Source organism: Haematobia irritans, chromosome 3 (genome assembly GCF_050003625.1).
Source record: "Haematobia irritans isolate KBUSLIRL chromosome 3, ASM5000362v1, whole genome shotgun sequence".
Classification (NCBI taxonomy): Eukaryota; Metazoa; Arthropoda; class Insecta; order Diptera; family Muscidae; genus Haematobia; species Haematobia irritans.
The window spans coordinates 35916094-35936825 of NC_134399.1; the positions used below are offsets into that span (position 1 = coordinate 35916094).

The window sequence follows — 20732 nt, forward strand, 5'->3', positions numbered from 1 at the left end:
GGACTGGCAAAATAACGAGATTTCGTTGATTTGAGGATTTAACAGCTGTTTGTAAATATATCAATACAAACACAAACCCGTATGTGCACACGCACACACCCATTCATCCAGAAGGAAAATTGGGGCAGGGTTGCAAAAAGCGCTTTTTTAGTACTAAAACCACAGTTGTACAAGGCAGTATAGGGGATTTTGAAAGAGATTTTGTTGAAATCCTCTACTAGCCAGCTGATATTTGCCCATTGCAAATCTACTGAGATCTTGGATGATTTCGCCCAAAATCCTCGTTTTCGAGGATTTCGTGTCTAGTGCGAACGTATTATAAGTTCGGAGCGCTTTTCCAACAAGTATGATATTAATCTCCGTTTTCTATTACTAACACTATCAAAGCCCAATTCACGTCTTCTTTATTAATGGTCTTTGGTTTGCACCAAAAACAATAGAAAAGGAAGATTGGAAAATGGGCGACGTCATACCAAAAGTTGCATTTACGGTGTTCGATACATACACGTTCGTTCATTTTTAATTTGCAATATTTTTTGTTAAAAACTCACAAATGATGTTAAATTTTGTGTAAATTATAATGAGAAACTTTTGACCGATTGTTCTACGTGTTTCCCTGATATAAATTTCTTTTTATTCTTAGTTTAATTTGTGGAACAAAAAATCATAAACGACACGTTTGCATCGAACGCCGTCAATGGTTTGATACCCCCTGCTGCCATTTTCCCATCTTCATCTTCCATTGTTTTTGGTTTGCACTAATGGTTGGACCATTCTGCAAGTAATCATTGAGAATTTTTGTTTAGGCTGTATTGCGCTTGGCAATAGTGCCACGAATAGCGTTGGAACGAAAGAATAGCACATACGTAGCTTGCAAAATTGGAAATTGTTTGTTAATTAAAATACACACACAAAAATTTTTTTCTGATTCAATCACCAAATTAATTGATCCAATTAATTTTTTAATTGAAATGTCTTCAATCACGAAAATGATAGTATCAATCACAGTTTTAATTGGGCATAGAAATAATTCTTGATTAAAAAATTAATTGATTTTTTGCAGCAAATTTCAATTAATTTTTTAATTGACTCAATTAAAAATTTAATTGATGTTGATTGCAAAACTCAATTAATTTATTACTTAAAAAAGGTAACTATTTTTAATTACTTTCTGAATTGGCTTAGAGTTTTTATTTGGATTAACAAATGATTATTTGAAGTACATTTTTAATTAAAAATTTAAAAAAAAATCAGCCCTTTTTAAGTGAATTAGTCTTCCTAATTTGATTAAAAAGTTAATTGTATCAATTAATTTTTTAATAAAAAAATTTAAAATTTTCAATCATTAACTTAATTAACTTAATGTTTCTATCATGATTAAAAAGTTAATTGTATCAATTAATTTATTAATTGAAAAAATTTTCAACTTCAATTAACTTTTTAATTGGAAATATTTTTTTCTGTGCTCATAGCCGGAATAGAAAACTGGGCGATATTTTCAATCTATTAAAATTCCCTTTAATTTGAGACAATTTAAGGCAGTTCCGCCCGACGAAATTCTTAGAACGGCTTAGAACCCTTGGATTTTAAAAGTACTGCAGAAAACTCTTTTTGTATTAGAAAATGGGTCCATAAAGCCTGGTACTAAGATCACGTTTTCGCACGAAAAACTGTTATACTCCATATAAAAAATGTTAGCGCGAAATAAATTGCGAAATCTTTGTTTTGAGCATTTTCAGACACATATTTATACAACTCTGGATTTTTCGCACGAAAAAATAGGCAGGAATATTATTTCGCATATATAAGTTAACATCCCTGGGTTTGAGACCTATTTACGGAGATAGATGAAGATATTCGTTTTTCGCAGAAACGAACCTAGTTCTAAGCATTAACGATGCGATACGTCGTTAAAATTGTGTACAGAATACCACCACTGGTCCCGAATTAACCTCCTTTTCGCTCTAGGACGTTTAGGAGATATGGTCAAAAGCTTTTCATATAAAAATTTTAGGATATTCCAAGTTTTTGGAGGTAATCACGAATTAGCGTCCTTTTCGCTCTAGGAGGCTTAGTTTAGGAGATACATATGACAAAAATATTTCATATGTGTTTTTTTGGGGGTGATCACGAATTAACCTCCCTTTCCCTCTAGGAAAGTAGGTTTTCATATAAAAATTGAGAATTTTTTAGGATTTGGGTGAAATTTTCCATTTCTTGGGGCTGTGCTTAAATCGTGAATGTATATTATTTGATTCACGTGTATATCTCTATATCAAGGTATATAAGATACCACTTAAATGCAATATCATTTTATTGACAAGTGTATATATTATAGGTTTGTATTAAAAATTAAAGCTTTTAAATAAACATTGCAAATACTTTTAGAGTGTGATGGGACGGATTAAAAAATATTATTTTAGACTCAGCCTTCGATCTTCTTCTATATTAATGATCGATTCCAATGCATTTTCTAAATTTTGTGTTGCTTCGGACAGCTCCGTATTGTCACTGTAGGAATCATCAACTATTTCCTTCACTTTAGTCAATAATAACTTGAAGTTATTCATTTCGGTATCACGAGTATTGACACCATAGTAGTTAAGCTCTTCATGGGATGATAGTTCATTCAAGGACGGGAGTGGTAGAGATACTGGCAACGAAATGGGAGCAATTGATGATAGCCGCCGTTGATTGAACCATATACTCAAATCGTTTATTGAATAGTCCGATTTGTTAGCATCGAGGTATGTGCGATTTATGTCTGCGCCATTAACTAAAAAAAATTGAGTGTTGTGTTAAATAGTTTTTATTTTCACTTACAGCTACATGCAACTAAGAGGGTGGTCCGTTGTGAACTTAGCCTACAATAGATCGCGGACAGTGCTGTTTCTAAACGAAAGGTTCTATTCGAGACCAAATTGACCTTGCATCAGTGAATAAGGCTATGTTCTTATCAGACCATCCTCAATTAGATGCGCTTAGCTGTATATTTCTATTTACTTGAATGGGTTAAAAAGTCCTTAGGTTTACTGTCAATCGGAAAATTACCACCACCATTTGATTGCATATTTACAACAGCACTAAGGTCATCCATTCCAGACGTCACCGTACCCCAGCGATTCGGAGTACTACTGGGTAAAAATGATTTTTCCATCTCAGAGTTAGTGGACTGCAGTTGATAAAAAAAAATTAATAACGCGTAGAACACAATGTTTAATATTTGATAATAATTTACCGAAATGTTTCGCATTTCTGATATAATTTCCCTCAAGAATTCCTGATGTGCTGTTAGGAAATTTGATATTTGTTCTGTGCTCGATGATCCTATACATTTCAATTGATTTTCCAGTTTTCTGTAATTATTTTATTTAGACTAAGTAATGAAAAAAGGCAAACAAAACTTACTCATTTTGATTTAGTAATCTATCAATTAGGGATTGTAACTTTCCAGAAACATTTAATGCTGTGGAGGCTGTCGTTGTTAGACAAGCTAAAGATTCTGAAATTTAAAAAAGTAACTATTAGTTTATATTTGTTGGTTAATATCTCCACAAAAACATACCACCAACATCACTCTTTTGTTTCGTATCATTTATTGTTTTATCCCTAATTACTGCTTCTTTTGAAGTCTGATGGGATTTCGGCAATGTTTTTAAACTTACTGTAGATGCATTTGATGTCCTATTGGTGGCAATTGTTACTAATTCTGTGTCATTTTGTGTAACCGTTTCATTTGCGAAACCAGTTGTGTCTTCGCTGGACGGTTTTGGAGCACAGAACATACCTGTACATAATTTTGACAAGTAATAAGAAAATTTCTTTGGTGGCAAATCCTACAAATTTAATTTTAATGTTAATTAAATACCCACTAGAATTTACATTATCGTTTTTACCTCAACGAAAACTTCATACATTCGATGGCCTGCGTCATGTCTATTGTTTGTGTATCCTTGAGCGAAACATTTCAAACATAATGATAAATCTTTGCAAGATTGACATTTAAAACGAATCCCTGTAATTTTTTCCAGATGGCATGAGGCACATGAGTTGAGATGAATAAGTTTTTCAGTGTCTTCAATTCTTTTTATTAGTGCTATAAGGTTTGCATAAATTAGGAAACGTGTTTGCGTTCTTGTCCATAAGCAATGAAACTGATGATCCGTCAGGCCTGATAAGTTGTGACACTGTTGAATGTAAATATCCATATATAGAGATTTTGATATTAAAATTGCCCGTAAAGCACACTTACCCTTGCGTAACACTGATCTAAAACTAGGGATATGTTTTGGAATCCATATGCAGATCCTTCTCCTATGTATGAAAATATTTTTGTCAAAATATTCAGCATATATTCAAAGTTCAGCTTCGAAACACATTTAGTTTTTCGGTTACTCAACAGTATGTAAAATTCGTTTACGATTTGTTCGGAAGCGTATAATTTACACAATAAAAGGAATGTTATTTTTATTTCTAACAGAGATATGGAATGGCGCCGATGTCTATTCATTGGTAAATATCAATAAAAACGTTAAAATGACATCTAAAATTTAGTTGAACTATAAACACTTACGGATCGAAAATATTCCAAAAGAAATTTGATAGTAAAGCTGTAGCATTTTCCAGTGTATACGATATAGACTTGGAAAAGTGACCCATTTTTTCGCAAGCAAAATATATGTCATGTATTAGCGATGTCAACTGAAATGGTGGTACCATTAGATTTACATCGTCCACAATTCCATGACGATCCATAACGGCCATAACCAACTTGTATGGAATGTTGTTTGCTGCAATTAAAGACAAATGAATTATTCCAAAAAAACTAAACTAATTACCACAAGTACTCCAACCAACAAAAAAACACCAGGCGATGAATTTTTAGTGGTAATCCTAAATTTTCGAGATATCGACTGTAAATGTATTTCTAAAGTGAGCACTGATGGCTATCGACAAAAGAATTAAAATAAAAGGATAAAATTTTCAATTCCAAAGGTACGTTCAGACATTGCAAATATTTAACTGAAATAAAAATATTTTGCCACTGTGATACCCACTGACATATTTAGCTCCAATAACAAAGTCGGTGGTGTGTCCCGAAAATTATATGGGTTTAGTGACAACTGACCTTTAGGTAGCATTTGGATAACTTGTGGTAAACACTTGCTATTATAATACTTACTGTAGAGGATCTTTTGTAACTTAACGAATTTTGAAGCACATCTATAACATGTATATTTGTAATTCTCAAAATCGTATTGAAGTTGGCTAATAATATTGTTAATCTTGGGAAAATCAACAAGTGCGTTTCCAAAGCCATCCATGTTTCAATGTTTACAACTTGCAATTGAATATTTTAAAAAACAAAAACGAACACACGTAAACACTTCTACCTCCTTCGAAGGCACATTAAAATTTCCTAATGTTTTAATAATTGATATTTAATTAAATGTCTTCTATAATTACAATCAAAAACACTTTCAGCGCCATATGTATCATGATCGTTAAACAAGTGACAATTTCAAATGTTGGTTATGCGTACTCATACATACAAAATGCATAACACCTACATAATACATGTACGTAAATAAAACAAATACAAACAAATACATTTTTTCAATTTGCAAAAGCCGGTCAAAAAAAATTGACGCCTTGCTCAATGTTGTTACGCCGCTAATCAGTGATGCCAACTCCCGAATGGAAAAAAGCGTAGTCGTTAAACAAGTGTCAGAAACAATTTCATATGCTGTTTACAGCGGCAGAGAACGAAGCCGACTCACTTTTGACAGATCATTCAAATTCACGTCGTCATCCGAGATACAATCAAGGCATATTAATTAAAGGTAAAGTCACGAGCAAACGTGTGTACACCCCATGATATTTAGAAAGTCAAACTAAAATGGCAGGTCACTTAAGTTGACATTTTGTGTATGTGTAGTGTTGTTGTATTGTAATATTTATGTACACAAAGAATGTAAACAAACCTACTAAACGTAAACAAAGCCTTTGACAAGATGAATGTCGATATTAGTCACCTGGTTGCATGACTTTACCTCTTTAATATGCCTTGAGATACAATTATACCAGCCCAATAAATACAAGTACGAGCCATTTTCAAATACAACCCCATTTTAGTTAAGGCCGGTACTATGTTCATTCTTGCGAAAAATTTTTATGGAAACCATTATTTCGCACATAGAAAGCGGCGTTTTTTTAGGTAGCTTGGAGCGCTATTTTACAGGGAGCGATATTGGATTAAGTTGGTGGTTGTTGCTTGTTTTTACAAAATAACATTTTATTTTTCCTTGGGCAATTGATCTGCTATTCCTTTGATCCTTTGTATAGTTTCGGAACAAAAATATGGTCCGTGTTTGATTTATAAACCCGCACAAATAGTTTTTAATAAATAAATTATTTCTTAATTCACATTGCAAATGGCGCCGTGCTATAAACGTCAGTTTTTCAACACGAAAAAACAAAGTATCACAAATGGAAAAAATTTCGCAAATTTTTCGCATTTTTTGGTTTTGTATGGAGTTTCAACGCGAAAACCGAACAGAGTACCGGCCTTTAGAGAGAAAACATAAATATAACTGGGCTTGCTTTCAACACATCCTCGAGTATGTTTCAAACAAAGACCATTAATAAAGAAGACGTGAGATAAGCTTGCTCTTCCTCTTTTTCTTGAAAAAACAGAGATTAATATCATACATGTTCCATGAGACGTTGCAACTTTTTTTCGGTTTCTCTTTTCATTTTGCATTCGTAACAAAACTTAATTCGCTTATTCCCAATAAACACAAACGTTTGAAAAATACTAAAATTCAATAATTTTTCAAACATTTTTTCAAAGGATTAGGGTAATATTCAAGTTGAGAAATTGTTGAGAAAATCGTGTTCTCAACAAAAAACAGACATTACCCTCAACAGTAAAATTCAACACAATAGCAATAATTTCTCAATTGTAATCCTCAAATTGAAATGCATCGCTACTCAATAATTTCTCAAACAGTTTTCAATGTGAGAAAAATAAAAAATTACCATTGTTGCGAATACTTTCAAACCACAATTTGTATGAAAGTCAATCCTAGTTCTAACTGAAAGTCAATACTAAATTTCTAGGGATTTTTTAAATTTTATTATTTTTTTCGTTAACAAATATAATAATCTTAAAAATAACATTAATAATATATAAAAATAATATAATACCAATCAAAATGTAGTTATCTTATTAAACGTATTAATAAATAAAACTATGACTACAACTTTAAATATCTTAAACATTTTTACATGTATAATTCCATTTCCTCCATAATGTTGGTGTCATTAATATGCTGGCAATTTGAAATAATTACTATCGAGGAACTTGCTGGCTTGTGTGTTAGAATAGATTCCAGCAAGAGGAAATCACAAAATATCAAACTGATGACGGGATGTAAATTGATGTAATGCACATTTTCATCCAGAAGTTCTTGATATAGGAATTGTTGCACTGTGGTTTAATTGATTGCACTTTGTAAGTTTTCTGAAAACTTTTCTTTGTTGTTCCCTTCATCGGTTTTTCATCGGCCAACATCTTCCAAGAATATACCATCCAATGATTTTAGTTTTCTGCAAAACAATCGAGTTTTGTGATTTCCATTATGTTTTCATTTCACTTTTTATTTTGACTTACCAATTTGTATTTCTTCCAATTGACCACGTACTTCGTGATTTCCTCAAGAACGTTGGTGTTACAAAATTGTTGTTATTAAAATACTGGCAATTTTCAGGAACTTGATGACCAGATAATTGGAATAAATTTACAGCAATTTCAATTCACAAAATAACAAATTAAAGCAATGATGCACATTTTCATCCAGAAGTTCTTGATATAGGAATTGTTGCACTTTGTTTTAATTGGTTGCACTTTGTAAGTTTTCTGAAAACTTTTCTTTGTTGTTTCCTTCATCGGTTTTTCATCGGCCAACATCTTCCAAGAATATACCATTCAATGATTTTAGTTTTCTGCAAAACAATCGAGTTTTGTGATTTCCATTATGTTTTCATTTCACTTTTTATTTTGACTTACCATTTTGTATTTCTTCCAATTGACCACGTACTTCGTGATTTCCTCAAGAACGTTGGTGTTACAAAATTGTTGTTATTAAAATACTGGCAATTTTCAGGAACTTGATGTCCAGATAATTGGAATAAATTTCCAGCAATTTCAATTCACAAAATAACAAATTAAACCGATGATGCGATATAAAACTATATCACATCGATAGTTTAATTTATATCGCATCATCGGTTTAATTTTTATTTTGTGAATTGCGAATTATCATCCAGTAGTTGTTGATATGGAAAAGCATAAATACCAAGTTTTTTTGGTTGCACTTTGATTTATGGAAACTTTCTCTTCTCGATAAGCCACTACCATTTTTCATCGGCCAGCCTCTTAATGTGTCCAAGAATCAGCATCCAAATATTTTAGTTGTCTGCAAAGAGGTTTGAGTTTAGCGACTTCCTTAAAGTTTTCATTTCGTGTTTTAGTTTTACTTACCAATTATTGTAAGCAATTTCAATTGATTATTAAAAAATTTCCACATTTTTTTATTTCTTCCACGAACTTTGTTGTCCAAAGTAGTATTGAAAACCATGTGGTTTTTTCGTTGCATTTCAGGGTAGTGTTTTGTCAAAGTTTTCTCCAATTATCTTCAACACATTTTCAAAGTTTTCGTCAACATTTTGCCAAATTGGTTGTAATTCGCAGACAATTTGAAGATGAGCTTTTTCAAGTCAAGTTGAATTTATATTGAAAATGATATTTACCCTCAAACTGAAGAGGTGTTGCATTTGAAAAACGCTCATCCTGTGTTTATTGGGTTTTAGCAATTTTTTTAACTCTTAATCGAACAAAAACACTTTGTGAAACATTTTATTAATAATTTAGTGCAACCGACACAGAAATTTGCATGAAATGTCTGCATCAAACCAGTAATACTACGTTCGCACTAGGCACGAAATCTCGCTATTTAGAACTCAAATCTCTTTACAAATCTCAAGTGTTCGGACTGGCAAAATAACGAGATTTCGTTGATTTGAGGATTTAACAGCTGTTTGTAAATATATCAATACAAACACAAACCCGTATGTGCACACGCACACACCCATTCATCCAGAAGGAAAATTGGGGCAGGGTTGCAAAAAGCGCTTTTTTAGTACTAAAACCACAGTTGTACAAGGCAGTATAGGGGATTTTGAAAGAGATTTTGTTGGAATCCTCTACTAGCCAGCTGATATTTGCCCATTGCAAATCTACTGAGATCTTGGATGATTTCGCCCAAAATCCTCGTTTTCGAGGATTTCGTGTCTAGTGCGAACGTATTATAAGTTCGGAGCGCTTTTCCAACAAGTATGATATTAATCTCCGTTTTCTATTACTAACACTATCAAAGCCCAATTCACGTCTTCTTTATTAATGGTCTTTGGTTTCAAACACATTTTAATTCGCTGATCTGATACTGCACCGATCAAGTATAAAAACACTGATTGCCAGACGCTAGTACACCAGCATCAGCAGGATTTTGTACCGGCAGGCACATTCGAAGTGATCTGTGGCTTTGTATTTTTCAAACAAATTGAGAACTAATAAAAATACAGATCTAAAAGCAATATTTCTATGAAATCTTATAATTACATTTTGGATATCGTATATGACTTGGGATATCGTATATGACTTTGGATATCGTATATGACTGTTTTCGACATTGTTGGGATTCTAAGAAGTTTCATAAAATTCAAAAAACAATAGTGACGATGGCAAAATAATATCAATTTTTTGGTACGTTTCCCATCACATTTGGCAGTTTTTATAGTGTCACTTAAAAGTCAATGGTAGGATAAAATCGAATTTTGTAATGGCAGGGCAGTGACGAAAAATCTAAAAAATGTTGGCGGGGAAATGCATATATACGTAAATCCTACTTTTTTGGCATTGAATTTAAATTATAAATGGGTGTTTATGTTAATTTTAAATATGTCTCGAATTGAAAATTGTTTGAGGAATATTTGAATAATATTGAATTTGACAGGCTAGCTTGTGAAGTTATTGCTGTTATATTAATTCTACTGCTAAGAGTATTTTTTGTTTAGAGCCGTGTTATGTCAACTATTTCTCAACTTGAATTCTAAGCTAATTATTTGAGTAAACACCCCTGTGTTGCCTTCGGGATACATTTTATTTGAAAAATACGCGAAGAGACCTATTGCTTACGGCGTCGATAAAATTGCCTCGGCTCCTTTTTTTCTTTTGCCCCGCATCTAGGCCTGACCAACACATTTTGAACGGCGTTCATTTTTACAATGCCGGTCCCGATATATGTCCTGGGCAGTGTTGCCAACTCCCCAAAGCCAAAAAGCACCAAAAATAAATTATAAATTCTAACATACCACCTTCCCCACCACAAAATCGAAAATTAAATGCTCTACTAAAAAAAAAAAAAAAAAAAAAAAAAAAAAAAAAAAAAAAAAAAAAAAACTTCCGAAGATGTATCATAGAACTTTTGTGAATTGAATTTTATGAAGTTAAGGTGGGTATTAAGATCGAGTTTAGCTGCTCAAATAGTCATTTTTTCACAATTACTTTTCTTTAATAATTCATTTTAAGGAATACAAACTTTGTGAAAATTTGCTTTTGGCTATACTCCATCAAGTTATAATAAAATTTGCAGCAAATATGCATAATTTTATGCCTTTTTTACTGATATAGTTTTCACTTTTGCGGCAAAACTCAAACTTAGTACTCACCATTATGAAACGCAATTCTAGTATACACCTTGATCAGTTTTAATGCTTTCGTCCAATTCATTTTGATCAGTGATGTTTTTCAACTTTCAAAATATTAATATATGGATATATGCTTATTTCAGTTGTGAATTTAATACAAACGTTTTTAATGAAATCTTTACCAAATTCAAAAATTCGGCACTCATCGTTCGACTTTCCTACAGAATACCCTAAATAACAATATTAATTAAAAATTAATCAATACCAACTTCATAACAATCAAATTCTATATTTGGCAATAAATTTGAGTTTCTTCAGCTCTTGAAAGTCTAATCAAAATTTGTGTATCAATTACTTAATACTGTTCAAAATAAAAAAAGCACCAAAAGCTTTAAATGAAAATGCCAGAAAGCACCAAGTTGGTGCTTTTTTTGAAAAGGCACCAAAAAGGCAATTTGGTGCTTTTTAGAAATCAAAAAGCACAAAATTTGGTGCTAAAAGCACCAAATTGGCAACACTGGTCCTGGGGGCATATGATCGTCTAAGGGAGGGGGTTGTTTGAGGGTATGCGGCTTCTCTGTTCTTCTTCTTCTTCATCGCTGTCCAACTGCAAATGCGACGACGACAAAGAAGAACGACAGTCAGTCGGAAGGCTTTGAAGATTTAAAGTTGAGCGCTCAATTTATTGGAACTAAATGCTATTTGAATAATCGTTTACACCAACAGTCCTCAATTTCAATTTTTGCATCGTGGTCCCCACTTATCAACTCGTCCTCCCGCCAATACTTAGTAAGAAATTCTTACTAATTTTGATAATTCAAAATGAGTTTAAGTTTGGTGCGCAAAAGAAAGAATTGTGATGGAAATAACCAATCGACGACCAGCGATGGTCCTAACAAACGACGCCATTATGGAGATTCCCAAAATGCCAATATTGTAGGTAACCAAATTATTATGTTAAAGATAATATTTACGCTTCCTTGTCTTTTATTTTGAAGTCTCAATCTCAAGGGGTAAACGGCAAAGGCATTGAAGATACTAGGCGATGTGGAAAACTGTTGAGTATGCATTTGACCAATTTTATGTGTCATTCCAATTTGCTAGTGGAGTTTCATTCACGCGTCAATTTTTTGGTTGGCAGTAACGGAAGCGGCAAAAGTGCTGTACTTGCTGCCTTGGTTCTGGGTTTAGGAGGAAGCGCCAAGACAACGAATCGATCGCGGAGTGCAAAAGGTAAGCTACAAATACGTACGTCTGACAATTACCAGTTTATGGTATAGGGATTTTAGACGAAATGTGAGTTGCATCTATTTAGACGTTATTATAATCGAAAATCAAACAATGTCAGAAGGCTCATAGATATTTGCATATATAGCTCGTTGCAATAAGAAGTTCTAACTTCTACTCAATATATTCTAACTAAGAATATATTGAGCAGTTTAATGCTAATACCTTATAATAATACAGAGTTTTCGGTTGAGCTCTATACTTTTGATCTAACGTCCAACTTCTATGAATCTGATGTTCTGCTGGAATTGTAAGTTGATATTTTGAAATTAGTCTACTAGCTAAACATGTAGATGGAGCACGTCGTTTGTACACCTCGTTTTCAATAATAAGATTTTTTATAGCACAAATTTAAAGCTAATATTAACAAACAACAACGTTTACTTTCATAGGCAATGACCATATACCTGTATATAAATTTCTCATGTTTTTCATCTTTATTTATTTAATTAGTATTTTCGTATGGTATATATTTTCTTCTGCAGCTTTTATAAAAAATGGCGAATCTACAGCCAAAATTGAAATTGTTATTGCAAATGATGGACCCCAACCATATGAGCCGGAAACTTATGGAGATAAAATAACGGTGATACGGACAATATCTTTGACATCTGGATCTTATCTTATTAAAGATGCTGCCGGCCATACAGTTAGTAAAAAAGTAGACGATTTGCATAGGATTTTAATGTACCACAATGTACAAGTTGATAACCCTGTGTTTGTTCTTAATCAAGACAGTGCAAGAGAATTTCTTAAAGAGTAAGTACCTGTTTTTTTTTTTTTTGTAAAATTTGTGAAACTGCAATTGTGCCAATAATGAGTGCGTGTGGCTATAATTATTATCCTCATAAAATGAGTAATTAAATTAATTGAATTAAAATACACTAACAAAATTAAGCCTTTCCCAACAAAATTTGGAGTTAGGTTTTTAAACACCCAAATAAATTTGTTAGTGGACATCGCAGAAAAATCTGCTAAAACAGCAGAAAGTCTACTGAAAAAGCAAACAATGTGTGCTATTTCTTAAACACGATTACCTTTAGATATGTTTTAGTTTGGCTGAAACAAAAATGTAAACTACGGGCTATCTGAACACAAATTAAGAGCGTGCTTGTATAAAATATCTGAATATTTTTCAAATTAAGACCTAACTGCAAAAAGAAAAAAAAATGATTGCAGATCGTACTATATACAAAAGAAAAAATTATTTTTAGTTTTTTAAAATACTTACATTTCAGAACCTACAAATTTTACGAATTGTTGGCCGCTAGTGCAGAAAGTATTAAAATATAAGAGCAAACAGTGACTTCTGTTTTAGCAGACTTTCTACTATGCGTGTAGTGATATGTAAGAAAAACATACAAAATTAATTGATATAAGCCATGATAAAAACCATGATAAAAACCTGTGGTTTCGATTTTTACAAAAATACCCCAAAATTGTCAAAAAACCCAATTGCCATACAGAGAATTTTGTCTAATACGGTATGCAACTGAGTAAAAAGCTGTTCAACCTCATGTACAAATAACTTTTGTTTCATTTCATTCCCGCAGTCTTAGTTAACCAAATCGCGATAAAGAAGCAAATCACCCTTACGAAAAATACGTTATCATTAATGAATATAGCTCTCAGGTTCAAGACAATTTAAATTCAATCAATAATTAGATTATGATAAATCTATAAGTTATTCATTCACTAAAGCCTATTATTACTCACGGTCAGTACGAGATTATTTTCCAGCGTATCCAAATGTGCCACATGTCCATATATTCTAGAAACTACATTAATATTTTTTGTTTATTTTTTTCAGTTTGGAGCCGTCGAAAAACTACAACCTATTTCTTAAAGCCACACAGATTGATGTTGTTCTAGAAAAACTCAATGATTCTCTTCATCTTCATAAGACGCATTTGCATGAGTTAAAAAACTATGAAACAGTAAGTCATACAAGAAATTCTATTTGCTTCGAAAGAAAAATAAATCTCATAAAAATTGTTTAGTACTAATATTTTTTTTGTACGAGGATGGTCTGATGAACACTTAACATCTTCGCCCAATTTTTCGATTTATTTGGTTTTGCTTCCACATACTTCAATATTTTAAATCTTATAGTATGCGAATGTTAGTGGTAGAAATATAATTGTACAAAAATTAATTAGTATACCATAAATTAAATACAAAACGTTTCGAATAATAATTTCAAATAATTAAAAAGGGGTTAAATAAATACATTGGAATATAATCAACAAAAGAGGTTTATAATTTAAAAAAAAAAATTAAATATGCCGGTGAGTAATATCGGTCGACGATTCAAATCTTTTTCATATCAAAATCAAATCCTTTTTTTAGGCAAATAGTGCAGCAAAATCAAACAGGGTATTATAAGTTAATGCATATGTTTGTAACACCTGGACGAGATAGACATCTGGTGTCATGGGCAATAATTGTCAGGGCCAGCCCTGGACAAGTCGATCTAGCAATATCCGTCCATCTTTCTGTGTGTGAACACATTTTTGTGATCAATGTCTAGGTCGCAGTCCAATCAAACTTGGTACAAGTATGTGTTTTGGGTCAGAGTATAACTCTAATGATTTTGGAAGAAATCGGTTCAGATTTAGATAAAGCTTCTATACATATCTTTCGACCTATATGCACCTTTATGGCCCTGAAGCCAGAATTTTACCTGATTTGCTTTAAATTTTGGCGTAAATTGTAAAATAGTTTCAGATTGAGATATAATTATTTTTCGCCCGATTTACACTCATATACATTACTTCTTTTTTATGATCAATGGTAAAAAGAAAACAGAAGACAAAATCGCTTGGTGCTATTAGGGTTCTTCCCATTTAGTATCCATAATACAATATAAACGCCTAAATGAAAAAGATTACAAATGTTTAAATTTAAAGTTTAAATTTGAATGTCTTTTATTTATTTTTATTACTTAATTGTGTATTTTTTTTACAGAAATTAACAAAAGTGAGAGAGGACATTGCCGAACATGAAAAGAAATTAGAGGAACTACTCTCTTTTGAGAAATTGAAGGTTACAAATGAAATGGGAATGTTAAAGAAATTCATATTATTTTTTTTAATCTTTAGGATGTTTTAAACCAAAGAGATACAGAGCACGCATGGCTTCTAGTGACACAATATGAGGAAAAGCTGCAGGAAATTGATGACAAATTTGAAAAGTATAAAAAAAGAGAAAATGAACTTCAAAGGTTAATAGAAAATAAAGACGAAATTAATCAGCAATTAAAGGCTGAAATAAGGTATATTGTAGCTTTCATATTATTGTAAAAGAATTTATACTAAAGTGTTTCCAATGTTATATAGCAAATACAACGAGGATATTAATGAAAAAAATAGTAATTATGATCAGGAAAATAGGCAATATAGAGAAATAAAAAGTAAAGTTGACGCTATAGCCAAACGCTCGGCGGATATTTCCAGCTCTCTCGATTCACTGAAGCATAAAAAATCGCGCCTGGAAGAACAAATACAAATTCTTAAACAGCATATACATGAACGTTCTCAAGGGTAAAAAAATTAAAAATTGTATAATTTATTTATTTTATTTTCTCATTTTACTAACATATAAACATAGGAATCAAGATGATGTCGACGCTTTACGAGCCAAAAATGAAAACGAAATTGATCAATACCGGAAACAGTGTGAAACCAATATAGATCCCATGATTGAAAATATAAAAAGGGAACTTAAACTTCACATCGACAGCAAAGCCCAAAAAGAACAAGTAGTGAGTGAGATAAAACGACTCCAAAGGGATTGCTCCGACGAAATACGTAAGGCTTACTTAGAAATATGAAAAAAAAACAAAAAGTTTATCGTGTTTTTTGTTTAATCTTCAAGGTCTTCATAATGCAAATATAGCCACTGTTAAGGCTAGTACAAAGAATAAAATATTGATATACGGAAATCATATGTTCGACCTTATAAATGACATAAAAAAGGCCCATAAGCAGGGTCTGTTTTCTGAGTTACCAAGAGGACCAATTGGCAGTTATGTTGAAGTGCCTAATAGCGAGTTTCGCGATGTAGTGGAGAATATTCTTGGCAAAACTTTGTTGGGAGCATTTCTCGTTAATAACAAAAAAGATTGCGATCTCTTGGAAAAAATATTAGCAAAATATGACAAAAGAAGACCAATGATAATAACTACAAAATTTGCAAAATCTGTAAGAAAGCAAAATGACTATTTTTTTTAAATATAAATATTTTAATATTTTCTTTTGGTTATAGGTATATGATGTTAGCAATGGTTGTGTAACACCACCAAAAGGAACATCTTTGCTTTTAAACGAAATCCGTTGCAATGATCCCGTTGTTATAAACTGTCTCATTGATCGTATTAGAATTGAATCCGTCCTCATAACTAAAAACAAGGAAATTGCAGAGTCTATTACATCGAAACGTGAAAACGTTCCCACAAACCTATTTAAGGTTATAGTCGTTAAAGGGTCGAATTTAATTTTAGAATATCATCCTGCTCCAAAATATCGTATGTATTCCAGCCGATTAACCCAAGCTAGTTTAATACAAGTCAACACTGAAGAGCGCCTTAGGTAAAATGTTCTTTTTTTATTAATAATTTCATATGATATATAAAATATTTACTTCTATTTGAAGGCATTTAGAAAATGAAAAATTGGCTCTTGAAAAAAAACTCAAAGAATTTGATAAGGATCTAAATTGTATGGCCCAACAAATTCCTCAAGATGCTAAACTAATACAGGAAAAGCGTGACTTATTAGCAAAACATGAGAGCACTCGTAGAGAACTTTTGGATAAAATCAGAGAACTAGAAAGTTTTGAATATGCCGACATTCATAACGAAATGGAGTTGTTGGTAAGGCCTAAACATATATCGCAAAACTTTGTCTGTTGTTTAAAAATTGTTTCCATGACCAGCTAATGTGATCCGCTAATGTGAGTCCTGTTCGATAATATTGCTTATATTGTTTTTCTATATTTTATCCAGAAAAAAGAAATGGAGGAGAATGAAGGTAGATTGGAAGAAATGGACAAAAAGATAGATGAAAAGCGTATTAAACTAGCCGACGCTAATAATGAAAAATCAAATTATGAGGATGAACTTTTATCCAAAGAACAAACTCTGCGAAATATAAACGCTGAAATAGAGGATCTTAAGGCATGTATTTGTGTAAACATAAAATATTAAATAATAAGAAATTAATAAATACATTTTATTTTGTTTTCATGTATCCAGGCCAAATCGGATCAGATTAAAGCAAAGCTTCGCAGCGTCAATAGTAGCGATGCTACAAATCGTAACAAACTAACGGATATTCAAGAACATAACAAAAAAATAAATCACGAAAGGAATGAAATTTCAAAGAAACTAGGAATTCACATGGAAATGGCGTCGGAGAAAGGAGAACGTGTTGAAACCGAGCTCAGCGCGGAACAACTTCAAGAGGAAATATCAAGAATAAAAGCCAAGTTGAAACATGGAAAACCAGTGAGTCTTGATCCACAATCAATGCATGAACTCATAAACACTAAGAAAGAGGCATTAGAGGCCAGCCAAGGCAATTATGATAACATAAAAGGGTCCATATTAACGGTAAGTATTTTAAGAATAACGTATTTTAATCCTTTATCTCTACGTCAATTATTATTAGTTCAATGATACTATTATTGAAGTGAATAAAGAAAATATTGAATTGAAAGGTGGCCAAATAAATTGGAATTAGTACCCGTTTACCAACCTATATTGCTTCTTTATGGACCTATTGCTTTACAAGTAACAGCTGAGTTCATGACTTAAGATTGTAAATTATTTTACACACTTTCACCTTTTCCAAATCGAAGTTGTGAGAAGTCGAAAATTTTTTTTAGAAATTGTACAAAATTGTGAAAATTTTCCTAATACAGCCTTAAAAATTGACAATATGTGAAAAATTGTACAGGTACAAACTTTTATCAGTTCCCCTAAAACATTCAGAACCTCAGAACAATTCCTTGTAAGCATTATTTCAACTCATTGAAAAAGAGTTCGATCAAGTCCGAACCACATTCCGAATCAGAAATATTCGTTAGAGGACTAAACGCAACCGTATATGGTAAGCTAAGCCAAGAAAATTGAAATCACCTAAAACTACAATTCTAACAGAATCACGCACCTGTTGATAGCCACAAGTTGAGGTCCATAGACAGAATATTCATAAATTGGATGAATATAAGAACAGGAAACTAATATCTTGAAGACATTTAAATTGTTCGAGTCTAAAATAAAGAGCTTCCACGATACCTAACATACGTAAACTTCTATTTTATTATTCTTTTTCAGTTAATATAAATAAATTCGAATACTATTTATCCAAAATAAACATCGTTTATTTTCCTTTCAGTTGCGAAAGTCCTTGAAATTTCGTTTCGACTTTTTGAAAAAATTGAAAGAGCATATGGCTTTACTGTTACAGATATCATTTAGTGTAAGTATTATTTTGATTTTCTTTTTCTCTGGAGTTTTTGCTAGTGATTCTTGTGATTTTCAGATGATTCTTAAGCTGAGAAATTTCGAAGGTTGTTTGGATGTAAATCACCAAGAAAAGACCCTGAAACTTTCGGTTATACCCCGTGATCATAACAAGAACGCTGTTTCTAATACAAAATCGTTATCAGGCGGCGAGCGTTCGTACAGCACAGTGGCTTTCCTCATATCGCTTTGGTCATGTGTAGATCACCCATTTTATTTTTTGGATGAATACGATGTGTTTACGGTAAGTCGCATAACAACGAAATGAAGTATATTGTAAGTACATGTATGTATGTTTCAGGACGAAGTGAATCGAGAATACATGACCCGTTTATTGGTGGATGAAGGCCGTAAGCGTCCGCTTAGACAATATTCATTTTTAACCCCTCAGGATATGTCACTGATGTCGGAAGACTTTATAAAAATTCTAAGGTATATTATTTATATTTTTAAATGCACTTTTGGATTCTAATTTTTTTAACATTGTTTTTATTCATATTTCTAGACTTGGTGAACCAGATCGTGATTGAACAATTGTTATAACTAACATGAATTAGAGCAACTGGATTTGCATATAAAAATTGGATAGTTTTCCAAGTTTTAATTTCCAAACATTACATATTTAGATTAACTTTTTTATGTATATGAATTCGTTTTTATGTTTATTCTATGTAGTGTATTTTTCTTATTTTTCTAATAAATACTTAAAATAAATCTAAATTCGAAATAGGATTAATTACATTAGTTTACACTCAAAATGTACACTTGATGAAAATCAACTTTTCTTATGTATTTTGAGCTGCTGAATTCGAAAAAAAAATTTTAAACATTTAAGTACCAACAACGTTATAATCGGACATTTCTAACTCGAGAAATATTGTGTTTAGTGAAAAAAGAGCGAAAATTTGAAAATAACGGGATATCTCAAAAACTGTTCCATAAATATTTTTTTTTCGAATTCAGCAGCTCAAAAAGTTGATTTTCATGAAGTGTATATGAATTTTTTTTGGAAACTAGTGTTTTTTATACCCTCCACCATAGGATGGTGGTATGTTAACTTTGTCATTTCATTTACAACACATCGAAATATTTGTCTCAGACCCCATAAAGTATATATATTCCGGATCGTGGTGACATTCTGAGATATTCTAGTCCGGCTGTTGGTCCGCCTGCTGAAATCACGCCAACTCCCGAAAAAACAAGCTATACATCAATACAACTACTTGTTGTTGTACAAGTAGTTGTATTGATGTAGGTTGGATAGTATTGGAAATGGGCCATATCAGACCACTTTAAGGTATAGCTCCCATATAAACCAGATGTGATTTCTGGAGATTCTTTGAGGTGAATTTTCATCCGATTCGATAGAAATTTTCTACGCGATGTTAGAATATGTCTTGTGGCAACTATGTAAAAAACTGGACCCTATTGGACCATAATTACATATAGCTCCCATATAAACCGATCCCCAAATTTGATTTCTGGGGCCTATTCGAAGACCTCATCGAACCCTATTTACATATAGCTCCCATATAAACTGAAGCCTCCTGGAGGAATAAATTTCATCCGATCCGGTTGAAATTTGGTGCGCTCTGTTACTATATCCCCTGTAACAATTATGCAAAAAATTGTACCCTATCGTTTCATAATTATATGTAGCTCCCACATAAACTGATTTGACATGCGAAGCCTATTGCAGGAACAAATTTCATTCGATCCGGATGAAATTTCTGTACAAGATGTTATATGCCTTCTAACAAACATGCATAGGGCCATATCCATTAGCGTAGCTAGACAATTTTCCTAGGGGGGCTATAGCCCCCCTAGCTGAAAATTTATAGACTGAACTTATAGGTTCAATTAATGTTTTATTTCATAAAAATGAATAACAATATAGGCATCAAAATAACTCGACAAATTGGGAGTTATTCTAATGTCACAACTTTAAAAGCACTTCCAAAAATGTCCTCACAAAGAAGTTAATTATTTTAACTGCACAGGAAGTTTTTTACTTCATTTTTTCATATTTTAATGCGTATTTTTTTGTTTTCTTTTAAAAAAGGTAAGAATAAATAAAATAGTACAAATTATTCAAATTTTGCCACAAATATGCTAAATTCATTATAGAAATTTTTATAGAATTTTTGAA

General features: G+C 32.1%; 2 protein-coding genes and 1 long non-coding RNA gene across 3 annotated transcripts; 1 reads left to right on the forward strand and 2 right to left on the reverse strand.

Annotated features, from left to right (window-relative positions):
• Positions 1 to 2296: 2296 nt before the first annotated feature.
• On the reverse strand, positions 2297 to 5538 carry dah (discontinuous actin hexagon). Its single transcript, XM_075300734.1, has 9 exons — positions 5183 to 5538; positions 4574 to 4790; positions 4253 to 4502; positions 3897 to 4187; positions 3566 to 3836; positions 3409 to 3502; positions 3239 to 3356; positions 3004 to 3172; positions 2297 to 2776 (listed from the first exon to the last, which is right to left on the reverse strand). Exons 1-9 carry the CDS (start codon positions 5322 to 5324, stop codon positions 2415 to 2417), a joined length of 1914 nt encoding a protein of 637 aa, XP_075156849.1. The 5' UTR covers positions 5325 to 5538; the 3' UTR covers positions 2297 to 2414.
• A 1678-nt stretch (positions 5539 to 7216) lies between these two features.
• On the reverse strand, positions 7217 to 9033 carry LOC142231549 (uncharacterized). The gene is made up of 4 exons (XR_012720824.1): positions 8546 to 9033; positions 8072 to 8480; positions 7676 to 8007; positions 7217 to 7611 (listed from the first exon to the last, which is right to left on the reverse strand). It is a non-coding gene; the product is annotated as an uncharacterized LOC142231549 (long non-coding RNA).
• Positions 9034 to 11354: 2321 nt separating this feature from the next.
• SMC6 (Structural maintenance of chromosomes 6) lies at positions 11355 to 19319 on the forward strand. Its single transcript, XM_075302124.1, has 17 exons — positions 11355 to 11706; positions 11769 to 12003; positions 12543 to 12816; positions 13868 to 13994; positions 15025 to 15102; positions 15159 to 15331; positions 15396 to 15599; positions 15667 to 15866; positions 15934 to 16259; positions 16324 to 16646; positions 16711 to 16930; positions 17063 to 17233; positions 17312 to 17668; positions 18456 to 18539; positions 18603 to 18827; positions 18885 to 19015; positions 19089 to 19319. Exons 1-17 carry the CDS (start codon positions 11593 to 11595, stop codon positions 19111 to 19113), a joined length of 3267 nt encoding a protein of 1088 aa, XP_075158239.1. The 5' UTR covers positions 11355 to 11592; the 3' UTR covers positions 19114 to 19319.
• Positions 19320 to 20732: the final 1413 nt, after the last annotated feature.